Here is a 17406-nt window from a genome sequence, read left to right on the forward strand (position 1 = left end):
GCCCCTTCACCTTGGAGCTGCCATGAGGGTGTCAACTCAGAGCCCAGCACCTCCCTCTCCCGGCCTCCTCTCCTTGAGCGTATCACTCCTAGCCCTGTCCCCTGCCTCACTCACACCACGACCCTGCCTTCAGGCCACCAGCTGGACCCTCCCCACTCTCCAGCCCTGGCACAAGGACCCTCTCTCCTCTCCAGGTTGCACAACAGCACAACCTCTGCTCTGAGGGCCCCTGAGCAGCCCCAGGAGGAGAGAGGAAAGGAAGTGTTTGCTCTCACCGCCTTCCTCACTCCCAAACGCCCCTTTAAATATTTGCCAAAGCCTCCGGCAGCCACAGAGGATCCCCCGATGGGTGAGAGGACAGAGGAGGAGGAGGGGGCACAGGGAGCAGGAAGAGACCAGCATCCTCCTCTCGGCTCAGCCTCAGCCGAGTGCAGGTGTCAGATGTAGGAGCCGGCCCAATGGCCGTGCCCACCCCTGCCTGCTCCCCAGAGCCCCCTCCGCCCGGTTGTCCTGGCAACGCTGGGATCAATGGCTGACTCAGGAGTACTGGGGCTGAGCCAGGTGGGCAGCTTGCCAGGGAGAGAGCCAGCAGGAGCAGCAGGCACCTAAGGGTCCCTGCAGGCATCCTGTGGGGGCCGTATCATCCAGCTGTGGGGCTTGTTCTGAGTGGGGGTTATCAGAAAGGGCTGCCAAAGTCACTGATTTTCTTGGAAAGCCTCGGCTCTCTCCTGGGTCCTCAACCTCCCCCCTCCCACCCCCCACAGGCCACCCATCCTTGGGCTGAGGTTCTTACAAGGTTCATGGCTATTTTAAACTCTTTCTTTCTGGGGACTGGTGCTATGGCATAGTGGGTAGAGCCACTGTCTGCAGTGCCAGCATCCCATATGGGCGCCAGTTCAAGTCCCAGCTGCTCTACTTCCCATCCAGCTCCCTGCTAATGAGCCTGGGAAAGCAGTAGTGGATGGCCCAAGAAGCTCCAAGTTCCTGGCTTCAGATCAGCCCAGCTCCAGTTGTGGACATTTGGGGGAGTGAAACAGCGAATGGAAGACCTCTCTCTCCTCTCTGCCTCTCTGTAACTCTGCCTTTCAAATAAGTAAATAAATCTTTTTTAAAAATTAAAATTTTGTTTTTCTTTTTGAAGATGCTCCATTTTGTTACATTTTATTTTCATGCTATTTGTAAAGCAGAGAAAGACAAAGATCTTCCATCCACCAATTCACTGTTCCCAAAAGCGCACATAGCAGCTGGGGCTGGACAAGGCCAAAGTTGGGAACTCAGAATCAAGCTGGGTTTTCCATGTGGGTGTTGGGGACTCAAGGACTCGAGCCATCACTTGCTGCCTCCCAGGGAGCATGTTAGCAGGAGGCTGGATCAAAAGCAGAGTAGCTGGGACTCAAACCCATGCTTTCAGATAAGGGACGCAGGCATGCCAAGCAGCTTGTTAACTCTGGGCCAAACACTGGCTCCTTCATGGCTTTTTAAAAGCACTCCCTGGGGGCCAGCACTGTGGCATAGTGGGTAAAGCTGCCATCTGCAGAGCCAGCATCCCTTATGGGTACTGGTTCAAGTCCTGGCTGCTACACTTCCAATCCCGCTCCCTGCTAATGTACCTGGGAAAGTAGCAGAGGATGGTGGTCCAAGTCCAAGACCTAGATGTAGCTCCTTGCTCTTGGCTTTGGCCTGGTCTAGTCTTGGCCATTGCAGCCATTTGGAGAGTGAACCAGCAGATCGAAGATTGATTTCTGTCTGTCTCTCTCTTTGTCTTTCTCTCTCTGTCTCTCTGTGTGTGTAACTTCACCTTTCAAATAAATAAATAAAGCTCTAAAAAAAAAAAAAAAAACCCTCACTGTTGCCTTCAAGTTTCACAAATGAAGTCTGGATGCTGGCACCAACCTGGTCTGGGTCTTGGGAGCCATGGAGGAGGGAGGGAGGGAGGCCCTCTAGGGTACCCCCAGACCGGCCCCTGTTACAGTCTTCTCATCTCCTGGCCCTGACTGAAGCCAGCCCCAGTACCTCTCTCTGAACTCACCTGTGGCTCTGTGCCCACACCTTGGCCGCAGTGACCTTTCTCTGAAACCCTGCACACACGCCGCTGTTCGTCGGCTCCATGGGGCCTGGGGGGCCCTGTCTCCCCGCCCCGGGAAGGAAGGCTGCACGCTGGCCCTGGGCTCCCGGGAACCTGCCACAGCGCCGGGAGCATGCACATGGCACACACTTCTCGAGGCGCAGCGACAGGACTCCTGCTGGATCCGCCATGCCTCCCGCCTTCAGTACCTGGCGGTCTTGATGCTTCTGCTGACCCAGAACAAGTCACCCCGCTTCTCAAGGCCTTAGTGTGTTCATCTGTGAAATGGGACCAGTGCTGCCTGTCCCATCCACACCAGCGACATCACGGGCGCGCCACTCCAGTTGGCATTGTGCTTATCATCTCCATCATCTATCTCATCTCCCAAAGCCCCCCTTCCCGGCTAAGCATGGGCCCTGGACTCCCCACCTTTTGCCCGCCTGGGTTCCCCCAGGAAGCATGGGTGATGGTAGCCACCCCTTCTGTGTGTGCCTCCCCTGGCCTCCTCCCCGGCCCCTCAGCTGCAGGGAACGGGGTAAGACGCTCTCACTCTTTCCTTTGTGTGCTGGGCAGGGCCGTGCCAGGGACGGTGGGGACAGTTGCTCAGCTGCCCCGGCCACCCTCCCCTCCCCCACTGCTTCGCTTCCCAGGGGCTGGCGTGGGGAGGGCGGCACAGGCAGCTGGACAGGCAGTGACGAGTGGGCATCAAAGGGCAGGGCAGGGGCAGGGGCATCCCTGCCTGGGAGAATGTGGGCTTGAGCTCAGGTCTGTGAACCCTCTGCTGGCAAAAGCTGCTGACAGCTGGAGCCGCAGCATGAGCCGGCAGACTCCAGGCCCTGGACTAATGGGGAAAGGGCACGCACTGGACACGCAGGAAGCTGCCCCCCAGGGCCCCCTCGCCCCGCACCTCTGAGCCCCCCGGCCCAGTCACCTCCTCCCCTGGGAGGTGACATAACAAGGAGCAGTAGTCCTCAAAGGCTTTGGTTCCGGGACCCCTTAGCACCCTTAAAAAGTATTGAGGCTCCTTCTATGTGGGTTCTAGCTGGTGTTATTGACCACTTTAATATTTGCTGAAAATATCAATAAACCCATCCTGTCTGGATTAGAACATAAGTCACACCCGCTTATAAAGGAAAAGAACTTATTTTTTACAAAGCAAAACAAGGAAATGTGAGGAGTGGATTGTTTGACACTCTTGCAAATCACTTTTCATTTCAGACTGAACAGAAGACTCACCCTGTAGCTTCTGGAACATTCCAGGGGACTTCCAGAGGGCCCGCCAAGTGACAAGGACAAACAACCTCGTCACATTGATTTAGGAAAATCGTTTGAGCTCAGAGGCTGCCCGAAAATATCTCGGGGACCCCTGGTCTCCCAGGGACCCGCTTGGAAGACCCGAGCATGGCTGTGAGCTTGACTCATCACAGTCACTTTCAGGTCCTGGTGCTGGGACCTCCCCTCTCTTACCTGGGCAAAGGGTTCACACCTCCTCCCTGTGGAGGCTGACAGCGGTAAGTACCTAGGCAGAGCACACAGCACGGCAGGGGTGGGGGGTGGGGGTCGTCACCAAGCCCTGCTCCACTCCTCTTCCCCACATTCCCAGTTTCTGCATTTGTTAAGCCCGGGTTGGACTGGAAAGGAGCCAAGGCCCTCCCTAGCCCCAACAGGCAGCAGCTGTGTGGTGAGAAATGTCCCAGAATTCCGCAGATTCCACCTCTGCCCCACTGGCTGCATCCCTCTCTCAGCTGGGCAGACACAAAGGCCCATTCTGCTGGTAGCTGTGGAAACACGTGAATACACATGTCAGCACTGCCAGACTGGGTACACCCTCGTGCTTCTGGTCCCGCACCCCAGTCAACCTGGGTGTACACGTGTCGCTCACAACATGCCCCGGTCACATCCACGGATACACAGGGCAGGTGCACCCCAGGGGCCCCAAGTGTCCATTGGCGACCCTGCGCGTGTGTTCTGCAGGGCCAGGTGTGCACAGTCATGCCCAACCCACGTGGGCACAGGAACGCCTCCCACGCGTGCACCACGCACGGACGCCCCGGCTGCCAGGCACAAGCCCATGGCTCGGGAGATCGCTCGCTCAGACGGGCACATAGCGGCGGCGGCGCTACCACCCCGTGCGTCGACGGCTCCCGGGCCCCGGGCCTGCCGCCTCCGCCCCCGTGCGCGCCCCCGCCGCCGCGCCGCAGTCCGCGTCCACCCGCCCGGTCAGCCCTGGGCTGCAGCTCCGGGCTCCGCGCGTCTCTCCCGAGCCGCGCGCGGGAGCGAGCAGGGGAGGGGACCGCAGTCGGCGGAGTTCATTCTGCGCCAGCCGGCAGGCGGCCCCTAGCTGCGGCAGCTGCCGGTGGCCCGGAGGTGCCAGCCCGCGCGGGTGGCCCTGCCCGCGGGGAGCCGGAGGGAGCGCTTGCAGGCAGGCGGCATGGCGGGGCTGCGGGCCCGCTGGGGCCCCGCGCCGGGGCTGCTGGCGCTGTCGGTGCTGGGCTTCTACCTAATGCTCCAAGTCAGTTCCAAGAGGCCCCCCAAGACGCCCCCCTGCCCGCCTAGCTGCTCCTGCACCCGGGACACCGCCTTCTGTGTGGACTCAAAGGCAGTTCCCAGGAGCCTGCCCTCCGAGGTCATCTCCCTGTGAGTGTCCCCTTGGCCTGGAGGGGTGGGGGTGGGGGTTGGGGAGTAAGGCCAGAAGCCCTGCTCTCTCTTCAGAGTCTGGGCACCAGGGGGACTCCCGGGGCCGGGCGAGGGTGGGAGTTCTTGGGGGGGAGGTTGCAGATGCCTGGCAGGGGTTTCTGCGGTCGGCGGGCGGGAGCAGTGGCCACGGCAGGGGTCCCACCAAGTCCCGTCACCACCATCCGCATCAACGAGACCTACTGTGCGTGGTGCTGATGCTGGGGTGTTTACAGGAGCCTGTGGGGCCCTGCCTGTGATGTCACTCCAAGGGCAGAAAGGCCCCTTGTTGGAGCTGGGAGGGCGGCAGGGGGTGGGGTGGGGGGGAGGGGTGGGAAGTAGCCTGGCACCGGCCAGCCGCTGTGCACCCGGCCAGGCCAGCCTGCCACTTGCAGCAGGCTGCTCCAGGGCCCCCCATGCTTGCCGGAGGGACCAGAGGAGCCCTCCCCCACCCCTTGGCAGCACACGGCACTTTGCACGGTGACGAAAGTGCGGGTGATGGAGACTTCCTTGAGCTGAGAGGCCCGGGGGCTGCTGCTGCTGGGAGGGCAGTGGAGGGTGGGGGGCAGAGAAAGGGGAAGTGGAGGCCAGCAGCCCCTGCCCTCAGCCCCGCCCAGTCCCTGCAGACCACCCCCCTCCAGTACCGACGCGTGTCCCCTGCAGGACCCTGGTGAACGCCGCCTTCTCCGAGATCCAGGACGGAGCCTTCTCGCACCTGCCGTTGCTGCAGTTCTTGTATGCACTGAGCCGTGCCGAGGAAGCCAGGGCGGGTGGGGCAGGGAGGCGGGAAAGAGCCAGGGAGAGGAAGAGCAGAGGGAATGGAAACGGAGGTGCAGGTGGCCCCTGCTTTTGCCTGGATAGGGGTACCCCCCAGAGGGCGGAGCAGCCTGCAGTCAGGAGGAGGGGTCGGGCAGAGTGGGAGAGGAGAGGGGTGAACCGCGTGCCTGAGCCCAGAAGGGGCTGTGCAGGGCGGGACAGGGCCTCTCTGGACTCTCAAGGGAATCGGGGGCGATAGCTTGGGCCACCATCAGAGGGGACACTAGGCGGCAAAGGGGGCATCTTAGAGACAGGCCAGCCCAGGGACCACGACTTGAAGAAGGAGCAGGGAGCAGAGAGGGAGGGAGGGCAGGAGCTGCTGGCCTGGGTCAGGGTGAGGGTGGGGACACAGGAGGCGCCAGAGATGCCTGCTCGATTATTTTTAGGAGCAAACAAGGACCCTGGGCGGGGAGGGGGGTCTTGGCTGATCTTGCTGCTCAGGGCCTCAGGGGTCCCCACTCCCACTGCAGGGGGTCAGCCAGGCTCTGGTGGGGCGAGGTAGCAGGCTGGGGCCTGGGGTGTGCCCTTGGCAGCTCTGATCCTACCTTTGTCTCCCCAGGTTACTCAACTCCAACAAGTTCACGCTGATCGGAGACAACGCCTTCACGGGACTGTCACACCTGCAGTACCTGTGCGTGGGAGGGAGAGAGAGGGGTGATGGGAAGATGGAGGGGGCAGGCGGGGTGGGCTGAGGGGGCTGAGAGCCGGGGTGCAGTGAGAAGGCTGGGGAGGCCATGGGAGGTGAGAGCCCTCGAACCCTCTGCAGGACCCCAGCGGAGGGTCATTCTGTCCACCCCCCTGCCTGCATGGGCCTGCTGATGCCCTACCCCACTGCAGCCAGATGATGGTCAGGGACACAGGCCGCACCCTAAGCTGGGATGCAGGGGGAATTCCCGTCTGGGGGGCCTGAGGCAGGTTCTCCTTTTCTTTAGCTTCATTGAGAACAATGACATCTGGGCGCTGTCCAAGTTCACCTTCAGAGGGCTGAAGTCCTTGACACACCTGTGAGTACCGCACCCAGCAGACCGAAGCCTCCTGTCTCTGTGGCCTAGGCTGCAGGCACGACTTTGGGGTGACCCAGGGGTCTCTCTTGCAGCTCGCTGGCCAATAACAACTTGCAAACACTGCCCAGAGACATCTTCCGGCCCCTGGACATCCTGAGTGACTTGTAAGGCCTGAGTCCAGTTGTCTGGAGGGAGGGGGTGGGAGTCGGAAGTGGGATAACCCTAGGACTTTGGAAAGAAGGTAGGGCTTGGGTTTGGGGGGCCACAGAGAAGTTGGGGTCAGGTTAGGTATAGGCAGCTGTCTTCTAGGTTGGGGTTGTTCGAGACAGCCATGGATCTGGTCCAGATGCACAAGACACTGTGTGTGTGTGCATTGCAAAAACTCACGGTCATTCAAGCTATGTCTGATTTGAATTGACACTGGAGTCCTATGGCATAGCCAGAATCATCATCCTTATTTATATGAGAACATAAAAGTCTCGGTTGGTGGGGGGTTTGAAGGAACAGGGATGCAGGTTGTGCACTGCAAAAGGTCTATGACCAAGCCTTCACGCTTCGGGCTGTGTCGCCCCCATGGGGAACCTCCCCCTGCTGAGCCGCCTCCGCCAATCTGCTTCTGAGACCAGGGTGGGCAGAGTGGCTGAGAGCCTGCCCCTGTGTGTGTGTGTGTGTGTGTGTGTGTGTGTGTGTGTGTGTGTCGCGATCCAGGGACCTACGAGGCAACGCCCTCAACTGCGACTGCAAGGTGAAGTGGCTGGTGGAGTGGCTGGCGCACACCAACACCACTGTGGCCCCCATCTACTGCGCCAGCCCACCCCGCTTCCAGGAGCACAAGGTGCAGGACCTGCCGCTGCGGGAGTTTGACTGCATCACCACGGGTAGGAGGGGCCCTGCCTCGGGCATCGGCCAGGTTACTCCCCACCCCCACCACTCTGCAGGCGCTGCCCAGCCCCTCTGGAAAGCCCCAGACTCAGCCAGGCAACCTGCCCCGCCCAGCAGGCTCCTCCCTCCCTCCCCGCCCCTGGTCCCGAGCTGCACCTGCCGACTCACCTCTGGTCCTGCAGATTTCGTGCTGTACCAGACCCTGTCCTTCCCAGCCGTCTCGGCCGAGCCCTTCCTCTACGCCAGTGATCTCTATCTGGCCCTGGCCCAGCCCGGCGCCAGTGCCTGCGCCATCCTGAAATGGGACTACGTCGAGCGGCAGCTCCGAGGCTACGACAGGATCCCAGGTACCTGAGTCTCACGCGGCTGCGTTGGCTTAGCTGGGGGCGTGGGGGAGTGGGCACCATTGTTCAACCCTGTTGAGTTCGTATGGGGCAGAGGGGTAGAGGAGAGGAGCTGCACCCCCGCCCACAGGAACTTTCTAGTCTACACGGATGACCCAACAGACAGCAGCTAGGGGGAGGCATGGATGTAGCACGAGGTGGGGGCCTACCCAGGGCCATCAGGGAAGGCTTCCTGGTGGAAGGGGTACCTAAGCTGAAGTGCGGAATCCTAAGGGAGAGGGGAGAGGGGAGAGTCAGAGGTGATGCGCAGGTTCTGGTTTAAATAGCCAGGGAAATTCAGGAGGAGACGGGAGTGGCTATAGTCGTGAGGGCTGAGGGAGACCCAGCTAGAGGAGATAAGGAGAAAGGATGTGGCGTGCACACAGAGTCAGGAGGTGTGCGACCGTGTGGGGGTGTGTGTGCACATGCATGAGTGTGCATGAGCCATATGCAGCCCAGGGGCCACAGCATGAGATTCTGGGTGTGGAATACAAATGAGACCAGGGAATGATGAGTACATCAACTATTGTGGTCTACAGTTTTTTAAAAATATATATTTATTTATTTGAAAGGCAGAGTTACAGAAACAGAGGGAGGGACAGAGAAAGATATTTCCATCTGCTGGTTCACTCACCAAATGACCAAAGCCTGAAGCCTGGAACTCCATCCAGGTCTCCCACGTGGGTGGCAGGGGCCCAAGCACTTGGGCCATCTTCCGATGCTGTCTGAGGTGCATTAACCAGGAGCTGGATTGGAAATGGAGCAGCCGGAACTTCAACTTGAACTGTTGCTCCTGTGGGATGAGGGCAGATGCTCAACCCATCACAGCACCTTGGCCCTCGTCCCTGTTTTAGAACACTTCCTGCCGGAGCAGCAGACACAGTGGGGATGGGGGAGAGATTGAGAAAGGAGTGAGCTGACCCACGACGAAATAGAAAGCTTGCATTGCCCTGACGTATTAGAGAATTTGACTTCAGCATAGAAAACCTTCCCCGGCCGGTGCCGCGGCTCAATAGGCTAATCCTCCGCCTGCAGCACCGGCACCCCAGGTTCTAGTCCCGGTTAGGGCGCCGGATTCTGTCCTGGTTGCCCCTCTTCCAGTCCAGCTCTCTGCTGTGGCCCAGGAGTGCAGTGGAGGATGGCCCAAGTGCTTGAGCCCCTGCACCCGCATGGGAGACCAAGAGGAAGCACCTGGCTCCTGGCTTTGAAACGACACAGTGCCAGCTGTAGCGGCCATTTGGGGGGTGAACCAATGGAAGGAAGACCTTTCTCTCTCTCTCTCTCTCTCTCTCTCTCTCACTGTCTATCTCTATCTGTCAAAAAAAATTTTAAAGATAAGCTTATTTTTGTGCAAAAAATGTTTGAAATCCAGGTCTAAAAAGGGGTCTTTAAAAGGTTGTGGAAAATGCATATTGTGAAAATAAACTGTTTGTGGATTTCAACAACTGTTTGCACCAAAATAAACCTCTTGAACCCCATTTTCAGGAACTTTCTGAGGGCTCTTTGTGCACATTCTTGTATAGCAAGGTCCTTCTGGGAGTCGGAACTCTGGGGAAAGGTCTTCATGCACTCCTGTGCCTGGGGTGTCCCTGAGTCTCATCCACCTGCGGGTGTGCTCCAATCCCCCCCCCCCCCGCTTGGTCACCTGCTGGCAGGCTAGCTTGGGCCAGGCTAAATGGACAAATAATAGGGTAGGCACTTGGGACACCCAGCTTCCCGTATTGGAGAGTCTGAGTTCAAGGGTGGCTCTGCTCCCGTGCCAGCTTCCTGCTGGTGCAGACCACAGGAGGCAGCAGGGGATGGTGGTTCAAGCACGCGGGTCCCTGTCTGCATTGAGCTTCCGGCTCCATTGCGGTCATGTGGGGAATGAGCTGGTGCACGGAGCTCTCACTCTGTCCTCATTACTGTCAAATAAAACACTTTTTATAATTATTTTATTTATTTGAAAGAGTTACAGAGAGAGTTAGAGCCAGAGAGAGAGAGAGAGAGAGAGAGAGGTCTTCCGTTCAGCTGGTTCACTCTCCGAATGACTGCAACAGCCAGAGCTGAGCTGATCTGAAGCCAGGAGCCAGGAGCTTCTTCCAGGTCTCCCACATGGGTGCACGGGCCCAAGGCTTTGGGCCGTCTTCTACTGCTTTCCCAGGCCATAGCAGAGAGCTGGGGCAGAAGAGGAGTAGCCAGGACTCGAACTGGCGCCCATATGGGATGCCAGCACTGCAGGCTGGGGCTTTACCCACTACACCACAGTGCTGGCCCCTCAAATAAAATAAATTTAAAAAACATTTTTAAAACAAAATAAAATTAGCAGGGTCCCTTTCAGTGTGATGAGCAGAGGTAACACTTGCCGAGAGTATGGTGGCTGCCCACACTGAAGATCCAGTGGCTGGCAGCAGGATTCAGCAGTGGGTCACTGTCCAGGGACACTGACCTGGGCTCTTCCCATTGCGTCCTGGGGCAGGGGCAGGGGCAGAGCCAGGGTGATGCTGAAACTGCTGACTCACCGTGAGACAGGGTCACGGAGTGCTCAGGGGTGGAGATCGATCAGGGTGGGTGCAGAGCCCGGGGCTGGAGGGGACCTATGTGCTTCTGTGAGCGGGTGGGATGCAGGGTGGGAGGGAGGGCAGCTGGCGGCCAGTCTGACACCCCGCCCCCGCCGCGGCCTGGCCGCCTGCCTCCGTCCCGGCAGCCCCCTCGGCCGTGCACTGCAAGCCCATGGTGGTGGACGGCCAGCTGTACGTGGTCGTGGCCCAGCTGTTCGGCGGCTCCTACATTTACCACTGGGATCCCAACACCACGCGCTTCAGCAAGCTGCAGGACATCGACCCGCAACGTGTGCGCAAGCCCAACGACCTGGAGGCCTTCCGCATCGATGGCGACTGGTACTTCGCCGTGGCTGACAGCTCCAAGGCGGGCGCCACCAGCCTCTACCGCTGGCACCAGAACGGCTTCTACTCCCACCAGGCCCTGCACCCCTGGCACCGCGACACGGACCTGGAGTTCGTGGATGGCGAGGGCAAGCCGCGGCTGATCGTGTCCAGCAGCTCCCAGGCGCCCGTCATCTACCAGTGGAGTCGCACCCAGAAGCAGTTTGTGGCCCAGGGGGAAGTGACCCAGGTGCCTGACGCCCAGGCCGTGAAGCACTTCCGGGCGGGCCGTGAGAGCTACCTGTGCCTGAGCCGATACATCGGCGACTCCAAGATCCTGCGCTGGGAGGGCACGCGCTTCTCCGAGGTGCAGGCCCTACCCTCCCGGGGCTCCCTGGCCCTGCAGCCCTTCCTGGTGGGTGGCCGCCGCTACCTGGCGCTGGGCAGCGACTTCTCTTTCACCCAGATCTACCAGTGGGACGAGGGGCGACAGAAGTTCGTACGATTCCAGGAGCTGGCCGTGCAGGCCCCCCGGGCCTTCTGCTACATGCCTGCTGGAGACGCCCAGCTGCTCCTGGCCCCCAGCTTCAAGGGACAGACGCTGGTGTACCGACACGTGGTGGTGGACCTCAGTGCCTAGCAGGTGCTGAGGCCACTTGGGCTTCCCCCCACCCCGGGGCGGGCGCCTCTCTGAGGGCGGCAGGTGCACCCAGGCGAAGACACATGGGGCTAGCAGCTGTGTCCGTGCCTTTGACGTGCGCACACTTGGGCGCGCACGGGCTGGCGTGTGGACTGGCCCCGGGGGGCAGCGCTCATCATCCTGCAATCAGCATGACACTTGTATATGCACCGGGCACTGCGTGCTCCGGTGGGGTCACCTGTGGCCCCCAACATCCGCAGGGTCCCCTCGCTCCCCTCCCCCCACCCCCACCCCCGAGGATGTTAGTGGTGCGGGTGGGGTGCTGGGTCGGAGGACCCTGAGCGGCACCCTCCTGCTCTGCTGTGCGTCCTGCGGACCCTCTGGCCTTTCCTATTGGTGCTCCAGGTGTCTCACCTGCTCAGCCTCCATGTTGCAGGCCCCCCCAGCCTCCTCGGTCACGCTTCTAGGCACCCTGGCTGTGCGCTGCCCCTTCTGCCTGCGGTTGCGGAAGAAGGCAGACGGGCTCAGTCTCGCTCTCCTACACGCGTCCTCCGCTCCCATCTCCACGAGTCACTGCGCATTGAGGGGTGTGTGCACATGCGCAGAACTGCCGCTGCCGCCGGGGGGGCTCCCCGCCGCATCACCTTGCCTCTTCCTGCAGGGGGGCCCACGGTGCCCCTCGCTCCTCCTCGCCCACCCCTCAGCGTGCCTCCTCTGCTACTACTCGGGATGGCAAGGGCGGTGCCAGCCCGGCCTCCTGGGAGCAAAGCCCCCTGGCCCAAAGCAATAATAGTAATAGATGTAGCACAGCCCCGCTTCTCCCCAGCTGTGTCTCCCTGTTCTCCCTGGAGGTTCCCCTGACCCTGAGCCCCAGCCCACCGTGGATCCAACTCCATCCAGACGAAGCCTGTTTCTCCTCCTGTCACTGTCGCCTCCTTGGGCTCCGACTACCCCCTGGGACTGGACCCCTGGGCTGTGGCTACACAAACCTAGAAGAGTCAGGGAACCAGCACGCACCTGAGCCACCTGTGCAGGTGCAGGAGGAGAGTATGGCTGGAGAACACCTTGGGGGCCCCAGCTCCCTTCCAGCCCAGAGGCGCACCCAGGGGCACTGCCTCTCCAGGAAGGCTGAGCCTGAGCCGCCTGCCAGGAGCCTGCGGAAGGCGCAGGTGGGAGCCCAGCGTCTGCTGCCCCCTGCTGAGCGCTGGGGCGCACTGCCCTGGGATGCGAGGCGGGAGCAGCAGGAGCACCTCCCTCCCTGGTGCCCAGATTGTGTGGGGCTCCGTGTGCAAGGGTATCCCGGGCCACTTGGGGGGGGGGGCAATGCTGTGACTCACCTGCTTCAAATAAAAAGCTCCACCCCCTTCCTGACTCTCAGATGTCATCAGGGTGTCTCGTTAAGGACGGAGCAGGGCGGCTGCACAGAAGGGGCCGTATGACTTCCAGACCCTCCCACTCCTCCTGGCCCCTTTCCCGGGGGGAGCAGTGGGTAGCCCCAAGGCTGGCTGGCCCTCGGGTCAGGAGTTCATGGTGATGACACTTGGGTGCTGAGCCAGGGTGACTCGTCTTCACCACCTAGGGCTGACTCACTGCCCCCCCAACCCCGTGATCCTGGGGACTGCCCCATTACCTGAGTCTGTCCATCAGCGGGGCCAAGACCAACCCAGCGGTCCCACCTGTCATCCCTGCCCCGACCTCTGCAGGCTGCCCAGCTGGGGCAGCTTCACAGGTCCTGTCCCCATTCTCCCTCTCCATTCTGCATCCCAACGCTATTTCCACATGGGTGCTGTTCTCTGTCCCTTCTCTGCCACAAGCTTTGTCCAAACCCTCCCTCGCCACTCATTGTCTCAGGCCTTCTTGGATGTCATCCCGCCAACCTGCTTCTCACGCCCTTCTCGTGTGGCTGTAAAACATCTTTCCATTACACCACCCCCAGCCCAGGAACCCGCCTCCACACCCTTGTTCTGCAACAAGTCCACGCCCCTCTGCCCAGCATTAATGTCCCACTGTATGCGTCCAGGGCCCCTTACCATCTCCAACGACGATGGAGGTTAAGACAGCTGGGGATAAAAGGGGAGGGAGGGAGGAGTCAGATGGGGGCTGTCATGGGAATCCAGCCTACGAGCCATCTTTTCATGGGAAATACATATGAGAAAACTGTGCATGCATTTCACATTTTGCATGCATCCAAATAGATGTATCATTTAATTCCATTTTCCCACAAACATTTTCTAAGATCTGCGTGTGAGTAGCGGAGGTCTTGGGAAAAGCACACAGGCATTGTCTGGCAAAACAGGGGCATTGTGCATGGTCCCTCCCTCTCCACCCAAGGACTTGAGCACGTGGAAAGCTGAGCCAGTGACAGGATGGGGAAATGATAACCCCTCAGGCAGGGGTGCCCCGCTGGGTGACCCGGGGCAGGTCACTTTCCCTCTCTGGGCCCCCAGGGACCCTTTCCATTTTCAGGTGTCATTTGCCATGTGGCAAGCACCTGTGAGCAGTGCTGCACAGGGGAAGGAGACTCGAGGTGACAGCCCGGGGGTCACTCTGTTCACATGCTGTGCAGTGGCTGTCACGCTGCACTCTGGGGTCTAGCTTGTGAGCATGTGGACTTAGGCTTGGCCCCTTTACTTCATGTGAGATCTCAAGGCAGGTCAGCCCTTATGCAAAGCAGATAACAAAACCCATTTTCTGGAGTCCTGATTCTACCAGCTCACTAGCTCCTGACACTTAGCCTATGTGGGTCTCAGTTTCTCCACCTACGAGATGGGTATAATCATGGGATCTACTGGACAGCATCATTCATCACGAGATTTAAGGGCGTTGAATACATATCCATATATGGGAGCCCTTTAGAATAGTGTGCCTGGCACATAATGTGACTCCTATTGGTCCATGGGAAGCTAGGAGGTGCAGAGGCACACAGAGAGGGCAGCTTTGTGGGAGTGGACAGAGGAGCGGCCAGCTGCGGGCAGGGGCTCCTCGCCCCTCCCCAGTCTCAGAGCCTGCGAGCTTTACGTCCTCTCTGGCCTCAGATGCCAGCCAGCCTGCCCTGAACCACTCCTCGTGAGCGGGTGTCTGCTCTGGGTCGCTGCCTCCTTCTACCTCATTCATGTGCTCTCGGCTTCGCAGGCACCCCTCAGTCTTCCCATCCTGGGAACGCCTGCACTGTGGCGTAGTGGGCTAAGCCTCTGCCTGCCGACCGGAACCCATACTGGTGCCGGTTCAAATCCCAGCTGCTCCACTTCTGATCCAGCTCTCTGCTATGGCCGGGAAAAGCAGTAGAAGATGGCCCAAGTCCTTAGGTCCCTGCACCCACGTGGGGAACCTGGAAGAAGTTCCTGGCTCCTGGCTTCGGACTGGCCCAGCTCTGGCCATTATAGCCTTCTGGAGAGTGAACTGGCTGATGGAAGACTTCTCTCTCTGTCTCTCCCTCTATCTGTAGCCCTACCTCTCAAATAAAATGAATAAAAAATAAAATCTTAAAAAAGCAGGGTTAACAGGCTCCCGGCCTGTGTGCAAGAAAGGTTGCCAGGGACAGTGGGCTGAGTGTCCCAGACATGGCGGCATGTGCTGTCCCAGGGAGAGAGAAAACCGGGAGCTCCTCCAGTGGCTGGGAGGCTCCGTCTCTCCCTTGACCTCTGCATGCCCAGCTTGGGCCTGGCTGCCTTGGTCACCTGCCCTGGAGCTCATCCCTGTGTCCAGAGAGCTGCTTAGCAACCCTGTGGAACCAAGCCACTGTGTCAACAGCTCAAGGGCAAAGGCCACACCACTGCCCAGGAGGAGGTGACGGTCCCCAGTCCCCTGCAGCCAGCCTCACGCTGTTCCGTGCTGAGCCCCTTTGACTTCCGCGGGCACCAGCAGGGAGAGCGGGGGGCCTTCGTATGAGGCACCGTCGCAGCCGGGAGGGCTCCGGGTGGACACAGGTGAGCTGCCTTCAGCAGAGGGGGTCAGGACAGGCCTGTGATGCTGAGGTCAAGGGCAGGTTCCAGAAGGCAGCCATGCGGGAGAAGGCTCAAGGCTCCTGTGCACAGCCACCCCCAGGTCCCGGAGCTGGTGCCCTTGGCCAGCGACACAGCCTCCCTCCCCACCCCCCAGGACACCCGGAGATGCATGAGGCTGGCACCTTCCCCAGGGGATCCGCCGCCCCCACCTTTCTTGTCCCTCCAGGGCGGGGGCGGGGGTCCCGGGCCGGGGGCCGGTTTCACTGCTGGCTCTCACACCCAGCACCACCATAAAATTGATGCTAATAAGTAGGAGCCTGTAATCACGGGTGTTTATCTCTCCCCAAGACGCCTCCTGCCTCCTCCGCAGGGTTCCCATCAGGACTAAGCCATCTTCTGCAAGGATGCTCTCCTAAAAAGTCCCCACAGCCCCGAGGCAGCTCAGAGCAGCTTGGCTCCCACCCTCGCCTCAGCGCACCACGGGGAGCAGGGACAGTGTTCCCCCAGTGTTCAGAGGGAGCAACCGAGGCAGTAACATGCCGGAGGGCCTGGGGTTCAAGTCCCGGCTCCTCTGCATCCAATCCAGCTCCCTGCTAATGCCCACTCTGGGAGGTGAGCAGACAGTGGCTCAAGTACTTGGCCCCCCTGCCACCCACGTGGGAGACCAGACTGAGTTCCTGGCTCCTGGTTTCAGTCTGACCTGGCCACGGCTGTAGCAGGCATCCGGGGAGTGAATCCGCAGATGGAAGATATCTCTCCATTTCTCTGGCTTTCAAATACAATGAAAATGATTTTTTAAAAAAACTAAAATACAAAAGTTCGTGGAGAATGGAGTCACACGCTAACACAGTGGGCATTTGGCTTGGCTATTAAGATGCTGATTGGGACATCCCAGTCCACACCACAGCACCTGGGCTAGCTCTGCCTCCTGGACGCAGCAGGTGACTGTTCCAGTAATTGGGTTCCTGGCCCACAGGGAGACCTGGGTTGAATTTCCAGGTTGCAGGTGCAGCCCTGGCCATTGTGGGCATTTGAGGAGTGAACCACCAGAGGGCAGCTCTCCTCCTCCGCTGGGTATTTTCCGGGAGCTTTATGAACACCATGCCTACACCTTCCCCCAGGGAATGTTTCGGTCCACGTCCCCCAGCTCTGGGGCTCCCTCAGCCCCTACTGCTGAGCCGTCAGGGCTGGCAGCAGCAATGAACTCCACAGGGTGAACTTTGTACAAACCCCTGTTGCTCACTGGCTGGGGCACCTCCTAATGGAAAGATTTCTTTTAAAAAGATGTGTTTTATTGATTTGAAAAGCAGAGTGACAGAGAGAGGAGAGAATCTTCCATCTGCTGGCTCACTCTCCAGATGGCCAAGCGTGGGGGACGGGGAGCTCGGGCCAGGCTGAAGCCAGGTTCCAGGTCTCCCACGTGGATGCAGGGACCCAAGCGCTTGGGCCATCTCTCGCTGGTGCATTAGCAGGGAGCTGGATTGGAAGCGGCTTCCAAGCGGATTGAATTGAGCAGCCAGGACTCAAAACGGGGCGGGATCGGTGGCTTAACCGGCTTCGCCACATGCCAGGCCGGCGCACCCCACAACTGGCGCTCCCAGCTACTGCTTACCTCCCAGGGTACTGACTGGGCAGGCCTGGGGGAGAAGGTGTGGGGGAGCTGGGGGCTCACCGCTACTCTCTGGAATCACCAGTCAGCCCGAGGGTGGCAGGAGGGAACCCCCAAATCGCCTTGAGTCCCTCGGCTTCGCCCCTTCCCCTCGGTCAGCCCAGCACCCTGGGGGTGGTAATGGACACTCAGAGGAGCCTTCTCCCAGCAGGTGCCCGAGGGTCCCCCGCCCTCCTCAGACGCCGATTCCGTCCTATTTTACAGGGGAGGGGAACGAGGCGAGAGGGAAACACGCGGAGAGAAGCCGGCCCGCCACCGCACTTCTTCCCGCCCGACTGCCGTCCGCGGCGGCTTCCGCCCCCTGCACCTGTCCTCCCAGGCAGGAGTCGCCCCGAGGCGCACGGCCCCTTTAAGGGGCGGGCCTCGCGCCGGAGCAAGCCCCGCCCCTCGAGGCCGCACTGCGCCTGCGCCGCCCGCCGGCGCGCTGGGGTTGGGCAGCGCCCAGCGCCGAGCAACTTTCAAGTGA

At 60.1% G+C, this 17406-nt stretch overlaps 1 protein-coding gene across 5 annotated transcripts; it reads left to right on the forward strand.

The window, feature by feature from the left end:
• The first annotated feature begins 4117 nt into the window (after positions 1-4117).
• LGI3 (leucine rich repeat LGI family member 3) lies at positions 4118-12708 on the forward strand. Of its 5 annotated transcripts, XM_089302256.1 has the most exons (9): positions 4983-5218; positions 5402-5473; positions 6114-6185; positions 6487-6558; positions 6636-6722; positions 7267-7436; positions 7623-7787; positions 10510-10702; positions 10785-10999. In XM_089302256.1, the coding sequence occupies exons 1-9, from the start codon at positions 4998-5000 to the stop codon at positions 10849-10851; spliced, it is 1119 nt and encodes a 372-aa protein (XP_089158382.1). In that variant the 5' UTR covers positions 4983-4997; the 3' UTR covers positions 10852-10999. The 5 variants fall into 5 exon arrangements, with proteins under 5 accessions (XP_051692728.1, XP_008248103.2, XP_089158382.1 ...); XM_051836768.3 differs by lacking the exon at positions 4983-5218 and adding an exon at positions 4118-4702 and having other exon boundaries at positions 10510-12707; XM_008249881.5 differs by lacking the exon at positions 4983-5218 and adding an exon at positions 4121-4702 and having other exon boundaries at positions 6651-6722; positions 10510-12707.
• The last annotated feature ends 4698 nt before the right edge of the window (positions 12709-17406 follow it).

This window comes from Oryctolagus cuniculus, chromosome 8 (assembly GCF_051225735.1).
Source record: "Oryctolagus cuniculus isolate XC-2025 breed Fujian yellow rabbit chromosome 8, ASM5122573v1, whole genome shotgun sequence".
NCBI classification, from domain to species: domain Eukaryota; kingdom Metazoa; phylum Chordata; class Mammalia; order Lagomorpha; family Leporidae; genus Oryctolagus; species Oryctolagus cuniculus.